The sequence below is a fragment of the Platalea leucorodia genome (assembly GCF_965183815.1).
Source record: "Platalea leucorodia genome assembly, chromosome: 1".
In the NCBI taxonomy this organism is placed as follows: domain Eukaryota; kingdom Metazoa; phylum Chordata; class Aves; order Pelecaniformes; family Threskiornithidae; genus Platalea; species Platalea leucorodia.
Genome location: NC_138823.1, coordinates 320174 through 338076, shown reverse-complemented (window position 1 = coordinate 338076; position 17903 = coordinate 320174). Strand labels below are relative to the sequence as shown.

Here is a 17903-nt window from a genome sequence, read left to right as displayed (position 1 = left end):
TGTGCTTATTCTCAGCTGAACTTTTGCCTTCCACTTTGATAAGAACCAGTGGCTTACTTTCCTACAGGTCTTACCTGGTAGGCACAGGACAAGGTCACCACGGGAGCTTGTGGCACCTGGCTTACCGACCGGTAGCAGGGTGGCGTAGTGGGTGTGTGTGCCTGGAGGGGGCCATGGCCTGGGACGTGCTTTCGCAGTCCAGGAGGTGGTGACAGGGTCTGCCAGGGTCAGCATGGGGCTCACAGTGACAGCCAACGGCCTTCAGCCGGGATTTACCCAGGTGGGCTCAGGCAAGGGTACGCCACGGGGAGCCGGCAGCAGCAGCTCAGGCCCTGCTAGAGTGCCCACAGCAGTGCCTCGGGGCTGTAGCTGGTGGCACCGTTACGCTGGTGCCACTGTCAGAGCAGCGCAGTCTGCAGCACGCAGGACCTGGTGGTGGCCCACACGATGAAACAATTTCTGTTCATTTATACTGTGTTTCAGGGAACGGGATTTTGTGCGTGATACCTGGTGTGCACCATCAGTGCCTCCTCATCCAACAGCCACCCTTACCACGGTCTCTTGCGGTTAACCACACTGGCTAAAAGGAGTAACGGTCTGGAAGGAGAGAATGTCTCCCAAAACAGCAAGCAGGCACCAGCGCTTATACGGAAGCAGGGTGGAAAAAATAATGAATGTGCTAAAAGAAACCGGAGACGGCCAGAAAGAGAAGAAAAACATCAAACGAGCCAGAAACTCTCCAGAGGAATGAAAACATCTGTAAGACTTCTTGCTTGGAGCTGGTGGAGCGGCTTCTGGGTGCATGGTGCCTGGGTGGGCATGGGAGACCAGCTAGCTGCTCCCGCCGGGGCTGCAGCCCCGGGCAGGGAGCAGCGGCCGTTCGGGGAAGATGGCGAGGTGGCAGCGTTCAGGCACTTCGGGAATCAAGGGAAGGGCTGCTGCCAGCCGGGGGAACGCGGAGGCCCGGCCGAGGGGGGACTGGAAGGGCGGCAGATGCCCGGACGGAGGCTGGGGCAAGGAGAGGGCCAGCCGGCGGGCGGCCGGGGTGGGACAGGCACCGAGACGGGTGGCTCAGGCCCGGGTGGGAAAAGCCCCGGGGCCTCCCCGCGCAGGGGTCCCTGCGGGGAGCAGCCGGCGGGGGCCGAGTGGCGGCGCCGGGTGCTGCGGGAAGCGGGACCGGAGCGGGGGGGGGGGGGGCGCCGGCCGGCCCCGACGGCGCTGCGGGGCGGCCGGCAGCGGCGGGGCGCGGCGTCCCGGCGGCGCATCCCGGGGCCGGGGGTGTGCGGGGCCCCTCCCGGCGGGGCGGGGCGGGCCGTGCGCGGCCGCACGTCCGGAGCGGGGCGGGCTGAGCCCGCGGCGGCCCCGCGCGGCGCTGTCAGCCCGCGGCGCGGCTCGGAGCGGCTCGGCGCGGCGCGGCTCAGCGCGGCTCGGCTCAGCTCGGCGCGGCTCAGCGCGGCGCGGCTCAGCTCGGCGCGGCTCGGAGCGGTTCGGCTGAGAGGGCTCGGCTCGGAGCGGCGCGGCAGGGCTGCTCGGCGCGGGGATGGCGGTGCCGGAGCCGGACGCGCGGCTGGCGCAGGAGAAGGAGGAGGAGAGCGAGGAGGAGAGCGAGATCCTGGAGGAGAGCCCCTGCGGGCGCTGGCAGAAGCGCCGCGAGCAGGTGGGCGCGGGGCGCTGCGGGACGGAGGCTGCTGCCGCCGCCGCGGCCGGGCCCTGCGGGGCCCCGGGCTGTGCGGGGCACCGAGCGCTGCCCCTCGCCCGCGGCCGGGAGCCCGCTCGGGGGCAGGCGGCGCCGCCAGACCGCGTCCCGCCGGCCGGGGCCGGGGCCGGGGATGGGGATGGGAGCGGGGCGGCCGCGGGCGAGGGGCAGCGCTCGGTGCCCCGCACAGCCCGGGGCACCGCAGCGCCCGGCCGCGGTCGGAGGCCGATGCGGAGAGCTGCCCCGGAGGCGCGGAGTGCCCCGGTGCGGGGAGCCGAGCCGTGCCCCGAGGGAGCGGGGCGGTCCCGGGCATGCGGCCCGCCGCGGAGGGCACCGATGCCCGAGGGACCGGCCGTGCTGGGCCGCCGCTCGTAGCCCGCCCCTGGGCCCTGTCGGAGGGAGACCGGGCGCTGCTGAAGCCGCGCTGAGCCCGGTCCTGGAGGCTTTTGCTGGGCTCGGTCTTTGCGCTGTGCCTGGGGGCAGCGGTGCGGGTGGCCGGTCGGTCACCACGGGTCGCTGGCCCGGCAGCTCCTGCGGGAATGAGGACTTGCATGGCAGTGGAGCGCGCTGGCCCCCGCACCGCTGCCTCCAGGGCTGGGGAGCCCGGTTCCTCCTCTCCAGACAAGGGGCTCAGTTTATCTTCCCAGCCCAGGGGCTCAGTACAGCCCTCCTGCAACGTGCCCACCAAGGTTTTGCAGCGCTACCATCGTTCGCCCCCTGCCCTCTCTCTTCCAGACACGTCCCCCATATCAGTGTAATGACCATCTCCCCTGAAAGTGGAGCCTGAGTCTCCCTGCCTCTGTCAGGGCAGCCAGGAACAGGGACCAAAGTCAGTGGGTGAATCCTGATGCCAGGCAGGGGTGGGACAGCACTGAGAGACAGACATCACAGGCACTGTCAGCTTCTGAAGGGTAAAAGGGCCCATCCAAGGCCAACCCTGTTCTTTATCTTCCCACCATCACCTGTTAACAACCTGGTAGTCCATAGCCTCTAGTCTGGCTGCAGGATGCCCATGTTTTAGGCTGTTTCCCTAGTCTGGGCTTTGCTGAGATCTTGATAACCTGCTAATGTTGGTGCCATCAGCACCTGCCCTTCTTGTGCCCCTCTGTGCTTTCTGGTGCTTCCACACCCACACGTCACCCTTCGATCTCCGTTCCTACTACCTTACCACCTCTGCCCACGTCTTCTCTACATCAGGGCCTTGCGTCAGGATGTATGTGCTGCATGGCTGGTGCCTGAGCCTTGTCCCACGCTGTGCATGCCACATGGTGAATGCCAGAACCTGACACCACATTCAAAATCCCATGGCTTCTTCCCCTGCTTGTCCTTGGTGCTCCCGCAGTATCAGATCCCACCCGTGTGGCACATCCGAGGTGTCAAAGCCAGCAGTATCTTTGTCTTGTGTTTGTTGTTTCATTTATCCTTTTTGGGACGGCCTTTGCTGGCGCCCGTTGTCGGCCATCCCTCTGTCTGTGCCCTGCGTCTGACCAAGCTTCAGCTGCTGGTACAGGCGTTGCAGTGTGCCCTCCGTGCCGCAGATGGGCCGTGGGTGCCTCTCCCGTGGTCTCTTCGCCAGGGTGGCTTTGTGGGACAGCTGAAGAGGTGTCAAAAGCTGTGCAGAAACTAGTTTTTTAGCTGAGAGTACCCTGATGCTCCTGTAATTAGATCTACAGACTTAAAATGACCTCCACTGTATGTTAGAAACAAGCATCAGGGTGGAAACATTTGGTGGAGGTATGGGATAAGGCCCTGTAATTTAATCGCATCTGACCTGTAGTTGCATTATGTTTTTTCACACAGTTCTTGGATGATGTGTGTTAATCTGTGACCCACTAAAACAGCCTGAAACCCCTAGTTGTCCTCCGCAAAGAAATGACTTGGAGGTCATTTCTCAAATGAACAATCTCCATCTGTTTTGACCTAATGGTGACATTTAATGATGTGTACTTTAACATTTAATTTTGACAAGGGAGCTTTCTGGAGTGGTGTTGCAGTGGCTGGAACTGGCCCCTGGAGGTTTGTGCAGCATATGGGAGAAGTGGAAACAAATGTGGAGCGCAGCCCCGTCAGTGACATTTCCATGCAGACGTTTTGGTGATCAGTCCTTGTGCTGTGCTGTCCATCTGCAGGGAGTTCTTCATGCTGGAGCGGTGGGAAGGGTGGGTTGGCCTTCCCTGAGTGTTGCAGGACAGGCAGTGGCAGGAAGGCTCGTGAGTCTCGTTGGTTTGTGATATGGTCGCACATCACAGCCATGGGTTGCAGTGCTGCAATCACATGTTTGGCAACACAGGAGGCCTGCCGGCTGCTCACCAGGTCCGTGTTGCTGTGCTGTGGCAGGGTTGCATGCCCCTGGGGAAGCGAGCGTTCAGGTGACGGACCCAAAGGAGAGCGGCCTGTTTAGCAACTGCAGGTTTCAGGGTTCAGGATCTGTAAAGCTGCTGTGACAAAATGCACGTGAACTTGAACAGGGAAATGGTAGCACTGCCTAGATTGCAAATGCGAGTGAAGGAAGTTTTGTGTAAGAGACTAGTTTGTTGCAAATCTATAGATGCTTACTTACCTACCAGGAAGAAAAAACACCGTTTGCTGTCTGTAAGCTGTCGATTTAGTATCTTCTAACAGCGATGAATAGCCATTCTCTTTAACACACATTCTGATTGCCATAAGCACTTCAAGTATTTTTACCAGTAGGGGTTTTCCCTCACTGTCCTGATGATTCATTACAATTATTTATTCTCCTTAATTTGCTTTTACCAGAACAGTCGAGTCCCATGTAGGATCCACAGTGCTGTGCTTGATCTAAGGTCTTGCTGTTTCAAGAATGTGTCCAGAGAGGTGGGAGAGCTGCCTGTGACCTGCGTCTCTGCGGCAGGCAGAGAGAGCCCAAGCCCATGGCTTGGAGCGGAGTCTGGAGCCTTGAGAACTGAAGCGGGCAGAGGCAAGCACCCCATACAGGGTTTTAGTGCTTAAACCGTGATGGTCAGTAGTATAGGCTGAGAAGCAGGTTATGATAAATTGCTAATGTGTATGTATCAACACAAGGACTACACCCTTGGTTTTACACATGGCCGTTGTAGCCGTACTCCACTGGGAGAGTGCAGAGCAGCGGCTCACAACCTTACTGCGCATCATTACACCACATTTCAGGTACGGACACAACAGCTAAAACGTGCCCTGGCCCCAGGGCCAGATCTTAATGCTGTGCTGGGTCTGGCCATGCCCACGAAAGAAGACGACATTTCCCTTCACAGCTTCCTTTGCCTATTCATGATGGGTATGAAGTCACCGATTTCCACAAGCAGTTCAGGAAATAAAAGCACTTACAGTATTTCTGCAACTTACGTGGAGAAAGAGTCATGTGAATCCTGTGGTGACTTCACGTTCAGCACAACCCGTCTTCTGCCTCTTCCATTTCTCTCCCTGCTATTAGTGTGAAAGTGCAGCAAAAGAATGCTGCTGTTCTAGACTTTTCCAGGTAGGAAGGTACATTTTTTTCAGCGTCAGTTTGATGACTTCATTTACTTTTTCCACCCACCCTGTGGAGTAAGAGTAGCAAGGAAGAAGTAACTTGGTTTACTGCTTATGTTAAAAGTTTTTGCAACTTTCCTTGTCTGAATACAGTTTCCTGAATGAACCCTAGCACCTTGTTACTGAGGGCAAACTGTTTTTATCCACGTTGCTTTGCTTTTGCAGAACCTCTATCCATTTGGAAAGGGGACTGTACGACCAGTAGATATTTGTTGACTCTGCTGTTCATGAGCACTGGTACCACCGCATTAATCTGTAACATAGACCGGGTTCAGGCTATTATTTAAACAACCTTTCCAGCATCTCTCCCGTCCATCTCTGGGTGTCCCCACCTGTCAGTTCTGCCCGTTGTGCTCCCTGCAGGAATGTCCTGGACTGAGCGTGCTCTGGGTTGCCTTTGCTATTCCTCAGGGCCCTTTCCCTTCGGATGAGAGTGCATGCTTGCTGTGGCAAAGCTCAGCTGTGGTTCACAGGACCGAATTTTAGAGTTGTTTCTCTGCTTGTAACTGCCATTGCCTCTGACACGGCATTCTGCTTTGCAGTGCTGGCAGCTCCAGCACAGCTGATGATGATTAGAACAGGGCTGGATGCATTTTCACTTGAAATAGTCCATTGCTCCCCTTTTGGTCACCTTGTTTAGTAAAAGGGTTAATAATGGAATGTGTCGTGATACAGAGCCCTTGAACTATGAGCTCTAACTTCTAAAACCAGCAGGGTGAAAGAAAGGAAAAAGGGAAACAATAATAGAAAGAAAGAGAAGAAATGCTGAAGCAGAATTTAAAGTTAGTTTTGGGCTCCTCGCTACAAGATGGACATGGAGGGGCTGGAGCGTGGCCAGAGCAGGGCAGCGAGGCTGGGGCAGGGGCTGGAGCACAAGGCTGGGGAGGAGCGGCTGGGGGAGCTGGGGGGGCTCAGCCTGGAGAAGAGGAGGCTGAGGGGAGCCCTCATCGCTCTCTGCAACGGCCTGAAAGGAGGCTGGAGCCGGGGGGGTCGGTCTCTGCTCCCCAGGAACAAGCGCTGGGACGAGAGGGAACGGCCTCAAGCTGCGCCAGGGCAGGGTTGGGTTGGGTATTGGGAAAAACTTCTTCCCCCAAAGGGCTGTCAGGGCCTGGCCCAGGCTGCCCAGGGCAGGGGCTGAGTCCCCATCCCTGGAGGGATTTAAAAGCCAGGGAGATGTGGTGCCTGGGGACATGGTTTAGTGGTAGGCTTGGCAGTGCTGGGTTAACGGTTGGACTTGATGATCTTAAAGGTCTTTTCCAACCGAAATGATTCTATGATTCTATGAAAATAAAGTGATATTAAAAAATCTGCAAGAGGGAGAGATTTTGAAGTGTTGCTGTAGGTTCCCACAGATCAGAAAATGAAAACAAAATACGGAAAAATAATCTAAGCATTTGAATACACTGAGGTGCAAGGGGGTTCCTTCTTTTCGGTATTAATTATGTTTGCAGTTTGCAGTGAGGATAACCAGTTCTGTGATAGATTATTTGGAAAGCATCCAACTTTAATATTTGCCACCAGAGTTATTTTTAAAAGCTGCTTTGTTGCCAGCCCTCCCAGGAGACTAGGACTTGAAGTGTGTTTTGTCGTGAAGTGCTTTTCCAGAGCAGAGGGGATCAGCTGAAGGACTTAGCTCTTTCTTTTCATGCCATCTATTTTCTTCTACCCCTTACTGGTTTTACGGCTTTTGTTTGCTGTTGTTTAACTTTCCAGGATGGGTTTACTTGTGAACCTGCTGACCTCAGCTGATCAGACAGGTTAATATGGTAAGGCTTTGCTCTGTGCTCCAAATAGGAGGTGGGGCATTCCAGATGGTTTTAATTGAGGATATTTGTAAAAGCAAGAGGAAGTTGTTTGAGCTAAGGTGGCATAACTCACCGATAGATAAACTTTGCTGGAAACAGATACTGAAGTCCTCTTCTCAGCATGTATTCTACAGGTCTGGCAACAAACAAGAGTTTGCATGCTAGATTTAGTGTCCTCCTTCTTACCCTTCTTCGTTCGTGTGGGCAATGCATGGGGACTGTTTTGCCTTTTGCTTCAGGTCCACTTTCCCTGTGCTACTTTCTCCATTTCAAGGATCCTTTAATCCTTCATGATCTTACCCGTTCATAACAATCCTCCGCCTTGTTCTCACTGCTGGGGAGGGAGGTGACGTCAGCCCAGCGGTAAAGGTTAGTGCAGAAACTTGTCCTTTTTCATGCAGTAACCTGCTCTTTTATTCCCATTCATATTCTCCACAAGAATGCCTTTCTGTTTGCAGCTCATTGCTCCTGGGCTACTCGGTGTGCTCCTAAGGCACTACCTGTCTGCTGTAGCTTCTCCACCGTGTCCCGAACACATGCAGCTCAGCAGTTCCCAGGCTGCTCCTTCTGTACTCCCTCCAAACTAGACACGAAAGAGAAGTATTACAATTACAGGCATTCTCCATGTTTTGTTCCCTTCCCTGTTTCTAACCAAGTTTTTTTTGCCTTTTCATTGGTTTTCCCATGCAGGTATTTTTGTTTACAGTGGCCAGACATTGTATATGAGTCTTGCAGGCTTGTACACCTTTTGTGTCCCTTGTCTCCTTTCTCCTTTTTCTCTGATGTAACCAGAGAATGCACACAGTCCCAGAGGCTTTTATATTTTACTTCTGGGACAAGGGAGGTGTCCCATGGTCATGTTACAAAATGGATTAAAAGATGATCAAATGCTCATTGGTTGCCTCTTCCATTGGACAAGTTGGCATTTGACAGCAAACACGTGAAAGGCAGTGTTTGAGCATTCCCCCGTAGCGATCAGATACTGGTCAGCAAGGTGTTTTTGTTAGTTTTCACTGAAACTGCACTGCTGACAGCTTAGCTGTTCAACTTGGGTTTGCTCTGTGCCAACGCAGCAGGAAGGCAAATCCCCCTCCCGGTGAAGTCAACAGGGTAAATCACACCAAATTCCTGTTAACTGGGCTAATTCGTACCGGTCACTGGTCTCCTGTCTGACTCATAAAGGGTTGCTGTTTGTTGTTTTCTAGCTGGGCTTGGATGACCAGCCAACGCAGTCCGTTGCTTTCTGGATGAGCACTGCAAAGCCTGACCGTGGGCGTTTGTCCCCAGCTCAGATTGGCGGGCACTGGGGCCTGCAGCAGCGGGATGGGGTACCGCATGCCCAGCCTGTCCTTGGGCACCTACTGCTCTCTGCCCCCACCTTCCCACCCCAACCCCTCCAGCCTCTGCTCGCCTGCCTGGTGCCCAGATGCAGGCTGGTGGCAGGGATCCTTTCCCTTTCCTACTGTATCCTGCAGAGCCTTCTCTAACACCTGCTGCAAACCTGCTGGGCTGCTGTCCGTGTGTCCCGTGTTTCAGCGATGCTGCCAATGAATTTCCAAGGTGCAGTTTAGCCAGGGAGCAAAGCTGCCTGGGCTGGGCAGTGCTCAGCTTCGGCTGACCACAGGCTGCTCCCTCCCGCTCCTTCCCAGGGGTGTGTGGTGCCCTGGGGGTAAAGCAAACAGCTCCCTGGGGTCCACCTTCCCCGTCCGCAGGCCAGACGTGTGTGCAATGGTACCGTCTTCTGTCCAGGAAATAACACTGCTTGTATTGCCTTCAGCATGCAGGATCTCTCCTGGCTCTTATCTGGGCAGTAGAAAAATACTCTTCTGTCCCTTTTTCTCAGCAGTGGAAGGAGAACAGGGATCACAGTGTTTGCTCTGGCAGCTGCTGGGCAAGAGGGAAGGGCAACCATGGGTATGGAGAGAAAGGAAAGACTTCCAGCCCTCCCTCCCACAGGCAGAGGGGACAGGATGGTGGGTGGCTGCGTTTCCGACGAGGCCTGCTCCAGGTCCTGCTGGGAGAGGCTTCCTCTCCCTGTCTACAGGTATTAAACAATGACACCCCTGCTGTTGCTGACAGGCAGGGGATCTCCTGGGGATGGATAGGGAGAGATCGTGGAAAAGAGCTGGATGAAGTGGGTGCCCATCATGCCCTGAGATGGGAGAGCTCTGCTGCTGCACATCCTGCTGTGCTGGCCATGAATCTGTTTCCCTGCAGCGCAGCCGGGCACCTGGTTATTTTTCCTGGTTGATAGACTGAATGCCACTTCTGCTTTCTGCCCATAGCTCTGCTCCTTCTCTCCTCTTTGAGGGTGACCACTCCTCCAGCATTGTCCAGGACGAGTGCTGTTCACCTGTACCTGCCTCACTTCTCTCTGTGATTGCACTGATGTTAAACTGCAGCAGAGCTTGCCCTGACCCATGCCATTGCCTCCCAGCTCTGTAAGTGGCACGCCACCATCCCTGCTCGGCTAGGTCTCTCCAGCTGGTAGTGTATCCATGCTGGTCTGAATTAGTGCTGAGAATATGTTTTTGTGAGAGGTAGGATCAAATTCTTCACTGGAATAAAAATATTTTCCGTCTCATGTGTTCCCTTCACCTGCTAATTGTGTAACATGATCACACAGAGAGAACAGGTTTATCTGGCACCGCAGATCCCTCTCCTGCTCCTGCAGAGTCACAGGACATTGTAGGCTTGATCTGTTGTTTTGCTGTGGACTGCAGATAGCAGTATGGGTGGATGTCACCCAGCTAGCTCTTCTGTCACACCTGCCACGAGGTGAAATCTAGCCAGCAGCCCAGCCCAGCTCAGGAGCAGATTGCTCCATAATTGCTTGGGGCTGCTGCTGGTCCTGGCCTCCTCCCTGGGGACAAAGGGGCTGTTAGTGGCAGGTCTGGCGCTTGAAACTGGGCCCTGGAAGCATGAGCTCAGAGCCATGCCACTGAGTCTCAGACCCTGGGCAGAGCGCTCCCACCTCAGGAAAGTGGGATGTATCGGCTCTTCAGCCAGAGAATCACACGTGTACAGCGGGACTGTGGATGAGCCCCTCTTGCCCCCTGGGTGCCCACTGCCTGCACACCGCTGCTCCTGCGGGACCTGCTCCAACTTCTGCTCCTCGGCGCAGCGGTGATCAGGCAGACTGCTTGCCACTGCTGTTTGTTGTCCCTGTCCCTTGGTAAGCTTAAGGAAGCAGTGCAGGTGTCAGAGTGGGGCCTCAGCTCTCAGCTCATTTTTTTTCCTTTTACGTCTTTTAAAAAATTATTTCCGTGTTGCAACAGTCACCCCTGCCCTGCATGTTGCGTAGCATGGAGTGGTGGAGAGAGGAGTGCAGCCTCTGTCAGGGCCAGGGAACCTGTGGTTTGGAGAAGGCAAGGGGAGCCCAGCTTCAGGCAGCGGGCTGGAAAGGGGGTCCCTGCAGAGACACAGTCCTCCGTCTCTGCTGCTTGCACAAGTTGCTGTGAGAGGACAGTTTCTGCTGCCTAGGGTGTGTCCCCATGCCTTAGCGGCACCTCCTTGCTAACTGTAACCCGAACAGAAGTCCCTTGAGAAGCCCAGACACAGCCTTTACTGTCACCCAGGCTTATGAGATACTGGAGTGGAGGGCCAGGTTGGGATTTACTCTGCAAAAGTGCTTTCCCAGGCACATTGTGTTCCCTGCTCAGCCTTGTGGCTCCACCCCAGCAAATCCTGCCAGTTCCCAGCGCCAAAAGGGATAACGTCACGGTGTGACAAGGAGTCAGGTAAACTGTGCACACAGTGAGCATCACCATCTTCGTGTCCTGCTAGCCCTCCTCTTGTTACCAGCAACCTGGTGTTTCTGGCAGAGCAGTACTGGCACTGCTCCCCTGACAGAGACACACGGGGATTGTGACCTGTAGCATCAACACGTGTCTGCTGTCGCCGTACGACCAGGTGGGTCCTGGTGCTCTTACCAGCATGGCACAGCTGATCTCAGTGAGCCTGGAGAGCCTGGGGCCCTGTAATCCAGGTAACTGCTCCTCCTTCTTGCTTGGCTCTCCCTTTGGGTGTCTTTTTGGCTTTACCCTGTGTCCTCCAGACGGTGCCGTTTCTTACGTCCTGGCCTTCTGGCCCCAGGGCTGTCCCCAGCACCCGGAGTGGCGGCTGCTGCACCAGGGACGACTCTGCAGCCCATGGGCAGGCAGCGGGGCCACGGGTGCTCGCAGGGCTGCTGCCAGCCTGCGGTGGGTGGGGAAGGGCTCCGTCCTGCATGGGCTGTGCGCCCCTGTGTGCTGCAGGCAGGTGGGAGCTGGGCAGCAGATCAGGAAGCGAAATCGTCTCGGCTCCCATAGGGACAGGGCAAGTGTACAGACTGCTGGCAGCTGCCTTACTTTCATGCCTGTTCATGGGCCTTTGATTCCCAAAACTTCATCTTTCCCCTGGTCTCTGGCTCAGCACCAGTCCAGAAAATCCCTGAAGAGGTTTGGTCCTCTTCCTTCCACCCTTGGGATGCAGGGAGGCTGTGGATTAGCCTCTTGGTGTATCCTCCAGCCTGGTCGGGTGTCTCCTGGTGGCCTCTTTAATGGCCCTTCTGTGTTTCCGTTGGTACAGTCTTTTTCAGGATGGTTATGCAATGGCAATGCCTGGGCTCCGGGTGTGAGAAGGAAACACGCTGTTTCCCTCCCCTTCCCTGCTGCTGCTTTGCATCTCACCCCCCACCCCAGCACCGATGGCCTTGTGGAGGCAAAGGGACCCTGCAGAAATGGGGGGTGAGGGTCGCCGTCCCACCGCTCACCCCTGCAGCCTCCTTCTTGGCAACCCCTTCCCAGCCTGCCTGCCCTGCCTGCACCTTTGCTCTGGCCCTCCGGCACATCCCTCCCACGGTGCCTCGGGCAGCCACCCTCCTTCCCAGTGTTCGTCCTGGTCGATGGCACAGCCTGTGCTTGCCTTTCCCCAGCAGCCCCTGCCAAGTCAGGCAGAGGGAGCTTTTTCAGTGTGTTTGCCTCATTTCTGAGCAACCTCCAGATTATCTTTCTTCTCTGCAGTAAGGCGCCCGATCCAAACCCAGGTTTCCAGGCAGGGTCTGCTGTGTGCTTTTCAGTGGTGGTAGTGGTCCCCGGGAGCCAGGGCTGGTAACGTGACCCTGCCACTGCTCAGCATTAATCGAGGCCGAGGGCTGAGGCTTTGCTGCTCAGCTGCCTCGAAGACAGAGTAGTAAATTTATGCCAAACTTTGGAAATGATTTGGGTAAAGTACCTGCAGGCAGGAACTGGCCTGCCTCGCAGAGGGGCTGCCCATTGGGTTGGAGCTGCGCTGGGTGCTTCTCCTGCCTCTAACAGGCAGGAGGGCAGAGGGAAGAGCAGGCACAGGAGAAACACATCTGTGCTGGGTGCTGAGGATGTGAGATGGCTGCTCAGGCATGGGAGAGTGCCCGGGTCCGGTGGTCGGTCCCCACGGCTGTGCTGGGGGCTGGACCTCTTCCCTTGCCCAGAAGCTGTCTGCCCTGGTCCTGCTCCTGTGCTGAGGTCTTGGGAGCGGGGCCACCAGTGGAGGAGGCCTCTGGGACTGCTCTGTCCTCACTGTCTCACTGGTGGCTGGGGTATGCTGGTCCAGATGGCATGGAGGGGCACAGGAGCGCAGAGGGATGTCCCTGCTGAGAGATGGGGCCAGCACATGCTTGTCCTGAGGATGCGAGTGCGGGTGTCTGGGGAGAAGCAGAGGACCAGCAGAGTGCCCTCTCCTCCAGGCGCTGTGGCCGTGCCTTTTCCCCAGTCTCCTAGAGCGACCTGAGAAAGGTAACAACGCACCTTGTCCTTATTTTCTTCTCCGAATTGGGTCTAAATGCCAGTGGCAGCAGAAATGCCTGTCTATTGCTCTCCAGCCCTATGTTTTCCTTGTTTAACAGCTGCTTTCCCAAGGCCCCAGAACTATATCACTAAGCCTTTTTCTGCGGACTGTTTCAGTCCTTGTTGATGTGAAAAGCTCAAAAGGGAGCTATTTATTGTAAGATGCAAGCTGATCTTTTGTAAACCTTCGCTTACTTGTCCCTAGTGATCTCTCCAGGCTGGCCTCAGCTCCTGCCAAGGGCTTTCTGGAAGCAGCCTGAGCAGGGAGTTTGCCCAGTCCGACTCTGGAGTTTTGCCTGTTCCACGTGGTGTCCACCATTAGCAGCGCGCAGAGCTGCCAGGAACCCCTGAAAGGCATGGCGTGAAATAATCAAGGTGACCTGTGGCCGGTTCCTTTTGTTCCCGGTCACCTTTGTGATTATAATGCAGCATTTATTTATTTATGCAGTCTTGGAGCTCGGTGCGCAAGACAGCTGTTCAGTATCAGTTTTATTGTCATTCAGCACAAGAGTGAACACGTTTGTGTCTGCATGGAACAGGGAATATTTCCTCCCCTGTAGTCCTGTCTGATGCTCCTCACCACATACCAGAGCTTCGCAGATACCAGCAGATCCACTGTCTGGAGCCTTAAGCTCCGGGATACCACTTCAGGTTCAGAGAGCAGGTTGTTCAAAGATGGGAGGCTGTGGTGGAGGGATGACCCTCCTGCTGTGGGTCACTCTCAGACAGGCAGCCGGTCCGATTCAGCCCAGCTGTTCCTATGTCGAGCTCTGAGCAAGTGGGAGGTGGCATTGCCTGCCCAGGGTTCATCCAGGCGTGGGGACGGGAGTCATGGGGTGCAGTGGCCCTGCAGGTTGGGTCCTGCTGTAGGCTCAGTATCTGCACACAGGAACTTTGTGGCCCCGCAACAAGGCAAATGAGGAGGTGGCACCTGAGGTTTTCAGACCCGGCTGTGCCTTCAAGCCAGGCATCGGTAACCTCCGAGCAGAGCTCTGTTGCTCCCACATGTCCTTGTGGCAACTGAAAGGCTGTTCGGGTCCATGCTCTCCATTTGACTCCTTGTTCTCGGCCTTGTGGCCACTCACTGGTTTCAGGACAGGATTTTTCTCAAGACCATGAGCTGATTTTCTAATGGCATTTTTGGGGAGACGCGGAAGAGCAGCTTCACGGAGTGCTCTGTGACCAGCAGACCCTTGTGCACGGGTGCTTGCCCCCAGCTGCCCTCCCTCCTGGCACAGCCTCCACTGAGACCTGCCTCAGCCTGGTGCTGGCTGCCAAGAGCTCCTGCCAAGGCTGTTTGATCCCCCTGGGCCAGGCAGTCCCTCTTGTTGCAGCCCACTCTTGCTTCCCACCAGCAGCATCAGCCTCTCCAGAAGGACCACGGCTTAGGGTTCACAGCGGCTGGTGTGAGGACCCTGCTGTGGGGGCATCCAGATCAGGGCTGAGCCATCTCCCCGCTGACCCCCGGCAGCGGCTCCCCCAGCAGTGCCCTTGCTGGGCACTCCTGTGCTGGCCGTGTTTGCACTGGCAGCCCTGGGAGGCTGCTGGGACTTACTGGGAAGGCTATGGTCAGTGAGGCCAGTTGGCCACATTGCTGGCTGTCCGTGCTGGGTTTTGTGCGAAGCACGTGGAGTCTGTGAGCGGAGAGGACAAGTAACAGAGGTGCTTTGTGTGTCTGCAGCAGGAACTGGGCCACGAGCTGCCCGTCTGTGCCCTGCTAATGAGCTGGGGCTGCTGCGTGCCCGCGCCTGCGCCCACAGCTGCCCCGTGCCACAGCGGGCCAAGCCCTGGCAGTGGGACGCTGCGTACCGGCCCCTGGAAGCAGCAGAACAATCCCCCTTTTCATCTGGCTGCCGGCAGCTCCATGCTGCCCCTGCTGCATGGCAGATGGGAGCAGGCAGTGCTGCCGCTGCCCAAGCTGCTGGGGCTGAAGCGGGGGACGGCCCCAGCCCCGGGCTGCCCCCGGGCCCGCTGGAGGAGGGAAGGGGCAGGTTGGGGGCTGCAGGCCTGCTCCTGTGCAGTGGTGCTTTTGCGACGGGAGAGCAAGGGCAGCGACTGCGCAGACCCCAGTGCAGATGGCAGTTCGGGATGCAGCAGGCACTGCTCCCAGGAGGCAGGACCCCCTGGTCCTGGGCTGAGGGTGTCTCTGTGCTGTTGAGCCCCTTGTCAGAACTGGGTGCCTTTTGAGCAGGTTTTACCTGGGCTGGAGCCGGGACTCAGTGATTTGGTGCTGCCCTCAAGGCAGGATCGGCAGAGACCCAGCACAGGGACGGGGCTGCCGCAGCTGGGTCCGTGCTGGACGTGGCCTGCGGAGGTGATATCTGCAGAGCTGCTCTCCATGGGGTCATGGAACGCAGCTCTGTGACCTCTGGGGACGGGAACGCATCATACAGACCCTGGGGCATGGGGGGTTGCCCCCAGTCTCCTTGGGATGTTAAAAGAGATTATGTTATGGCTTTGGTTTTTCTGGACCTTCTAATTTGCCCTGTCCAACATGAGTGTGACCATCAGCCATGGGTGTGGGTTGCTCCCTCATGGCTGCTGGGAAGTGGGGTCCACGTGGGGGTCCCCATCCCTGTGCAGGAGTGGGGCTAGCACGTGACTGTCACCACCAGCTTCTCACTGGGCTAGAAGAGTCGAGAGGGGCTGGCATCGGAACTGCTCCGAATTGCTGGCTCTCTCCTGTGCCCCTGCATCCTGGAGAAATGGTGCCAGCTGCTGCGTTTCCTGAGCTCCCAAGCAGGCAGGTCCTGAGGGCAGGGCAGAACAGACAGCAGGCTGGGGGTTTGTTCCACTCACTGTGTCCCGGCCAGAGCCTCCTGCGGGCTGGAGTCCTCTGCAGGAGTGGTAGCAGAGACTGCCCATGCAGCACATTTGTCTGCATGGGGCTGCCAGTGGGGCCGTGAGCTGTGGGCAGGGCTGCAGCCGGGCTGTCTCACGCCTTCCCGTGCCTTGCAGGTGAATCAGGGGAACATGCCGGGCATCCAGAGCACCTTCCTTGCCATGGACACAGAGGAGGGCGTGGAGGTGGTGTGGAACGAGCTGCTCTTCACTGACAAGAAGGCCTTTAAAGCACACGAGGTGAGCCATCCCTCCCCAGCGGGACTGTGCCCACCTCCCCTGAGACTGCCCACCGCACCTTCTTGGGTGGCAGCACCAGTCCCTGCTGTTCGTGGGCAGCAGCACACTTTGGTCAGCAGTGCTAATCACAGCCTGTCCTGCGGTGCTCTTGTCCGCATGGCATTGTGCTTTCCCTTGGCTTCTTTCTCAAAGACAGCTCCATGTGTCCTCTGTACCCAGAAAACAGCTTTCCCTGTGACGGGGGGCACAGCCTGCTCCCCAGCCCCAGGTTCCCTTGCTCTTGGAGGTGTCCTGCCACATCCCAGGACCTGCTGCCTCACCTGTCCTCTCTCTGCCTGCAGGAGAAGATCAAGACCATGTTTGAGCAGCTGGTGCTTGTGGATCACCCCAACATCGTAAAGCTTCACAAATACTGGCTGGATGTGAAAGACTCGAAGGCGCGGGTAGGGAGGGCTCAGGGAGACAAAGTGTCTGGGGGGTCCCCAGGCTGGGAGAGGGGTGCCAGTGGGAGCCAGATGGGGATCCCAGCTCTGCTCCTCACTCCACTCCTGGGACTCCCCTTCCTTCCCTGGGACACTGCTGCCAGCAGCCTGCTCTCAGCCGTGTGCGGGGCTGGCGCTGGCTGCGTGCTGCTGGCTGGTGCAGTCCGTGGGCTGTGCATGGCACTGGCTGTGCAGGGAGTCTGGGAAGCTGATGCCTCTCTTCCCTCCCAGGTCATCTTCATCACAGAATATGTGTCCTCAGGGAGCCTGAAACAGTTCCTGAAGAAAACCAAGAAAAACCACAAGGCCATGAATGCCAGGGTAGGTTCCCTGGGAGCAGCACAGGGTGTCCCAGGTGAAGTGGGCAGCTCTCTGCCTCCTGGCATGGGGGGGAACTCTGGTCTCTTATAAGACACAGCAAGTACATATGGTTGCTCCCTGAGTTACCCAGGGACCCTCTGCTGTAGGGAGATGGCATCTTAGTGAGGGCTGGGGCAAGATCAGAACTTCCCCAGGACAGCCCAGAAATGGATCCTTCTGTCAGGATCTGACCCCAAGGGTGGTGAACCTGCTGGAAGCTGCTGCAGCAGGGTTCAGCTGCATGGCACTGAATGCTCCTGCGTCTGTATCGTGCCTCGGGAGGACTGCATCTCCACCACGCTCAATGAGGGATGGTGGGCTTGTGACTAGATTGCTACTTGGGTTGAAGGGACCAGTTTCACCTGCAAACCCACATAGTATGGGTCTGACTAACGGTTTTGCAGGCAGGTCTCAGCTGGCTGTGACTGAGGAGCTGGGTGACCGTTCTAAGGGCCCTGTGCCTGACCTTGCAAGCCCTCCCATGAAGTTTGAGCTCATTATCACACCAGTGCATTTAGGCACTCCTAGAATTGAGACTCACTGTTGATGTGTACAGAGAAAACCATATGCATGGACCCCCACAACCATAGCTAGCTTTGCTCCCTCTGTGGTGTGCCTGTCCATGCTTCCACCAGGGTTTTGGGGCTCAGGAGAGCTCTGTCTTTACGACTAGAGGAAACGGCCTTAAGTTGTGCCAGGGGAGGTTTAGGTTGGATATTAGGAAAAACATCTTCACCGAAAGGGTTGTCAGGCACTGGAACAGGCTGCCCAGGGAAGTGGTTGAGTCCCCATCCCTGGAGGGATTTAAAAGATGGGTAGATGTGGTGTTTAGGGACATGGTTTAGTGGTGGGCTTGGCAGTGCTGGGTTAACGGTTGGACTTGATGACCTTAAAGCTCTTTTCCAACCTAAACGATTCTATGATTCTATTCTATTCTGTCTGCTGGTAAGGATGAGTTCTCAGCTTTGATGGTGTTCTTTGAACAGGGGTTGGAAAGGAGACTGTTGTGGCTCGACAGCGTGTGGCTCATCTTTGAGTAACAGTCTCTGCAGGGCTAGTGGAGGGCTGATTTCCCCAGTCACTGGGTAATAGGTAGGAATGACCTGATCCAGCTGCTGGGCTCTGATGGGTGTCTCGTCTGATGGAG

The 17903-nt window shown here is 56.6% G+C and overlaps 1 protein-coding gene across 2 annotated transcripts in view; it reads left to right on the top strand.

Annotated features, from left to right (window-relative positions):
- Nucleotides 1-1413: 1413 nt before the first annotated feature.
- The window catches only part of NRBP2 (nuclear receptor binding protein 2), a 29806-nt gene continuing 13316 nt past the window's right edge, over nt 1414-17903 (top strand). Inside the window, exons 1-4 of one of the 2 annotated variants that reach the window (XM_082304840.1) lie at nt 1414-1657; nt 15792-15914; nt 16256-16357; nt 16628-16717. In XM_082304840.1, the coding sequence (XP_082160966.1) occupies nt 1541-1657; nt 15792-15914; nt 16256-16357; nt 16628-16717 (432 nt within the window). In that variant the 5' untranslated portion in view covers nt 1414-1540. The remainder of the gene's footprint in view (nt 1658-15791; nt 15915-16255; nt 16358-16627; nt 16718-17903) is intronic. The other variant, XM_082304839.1, reaches the window with a different exon arrangement.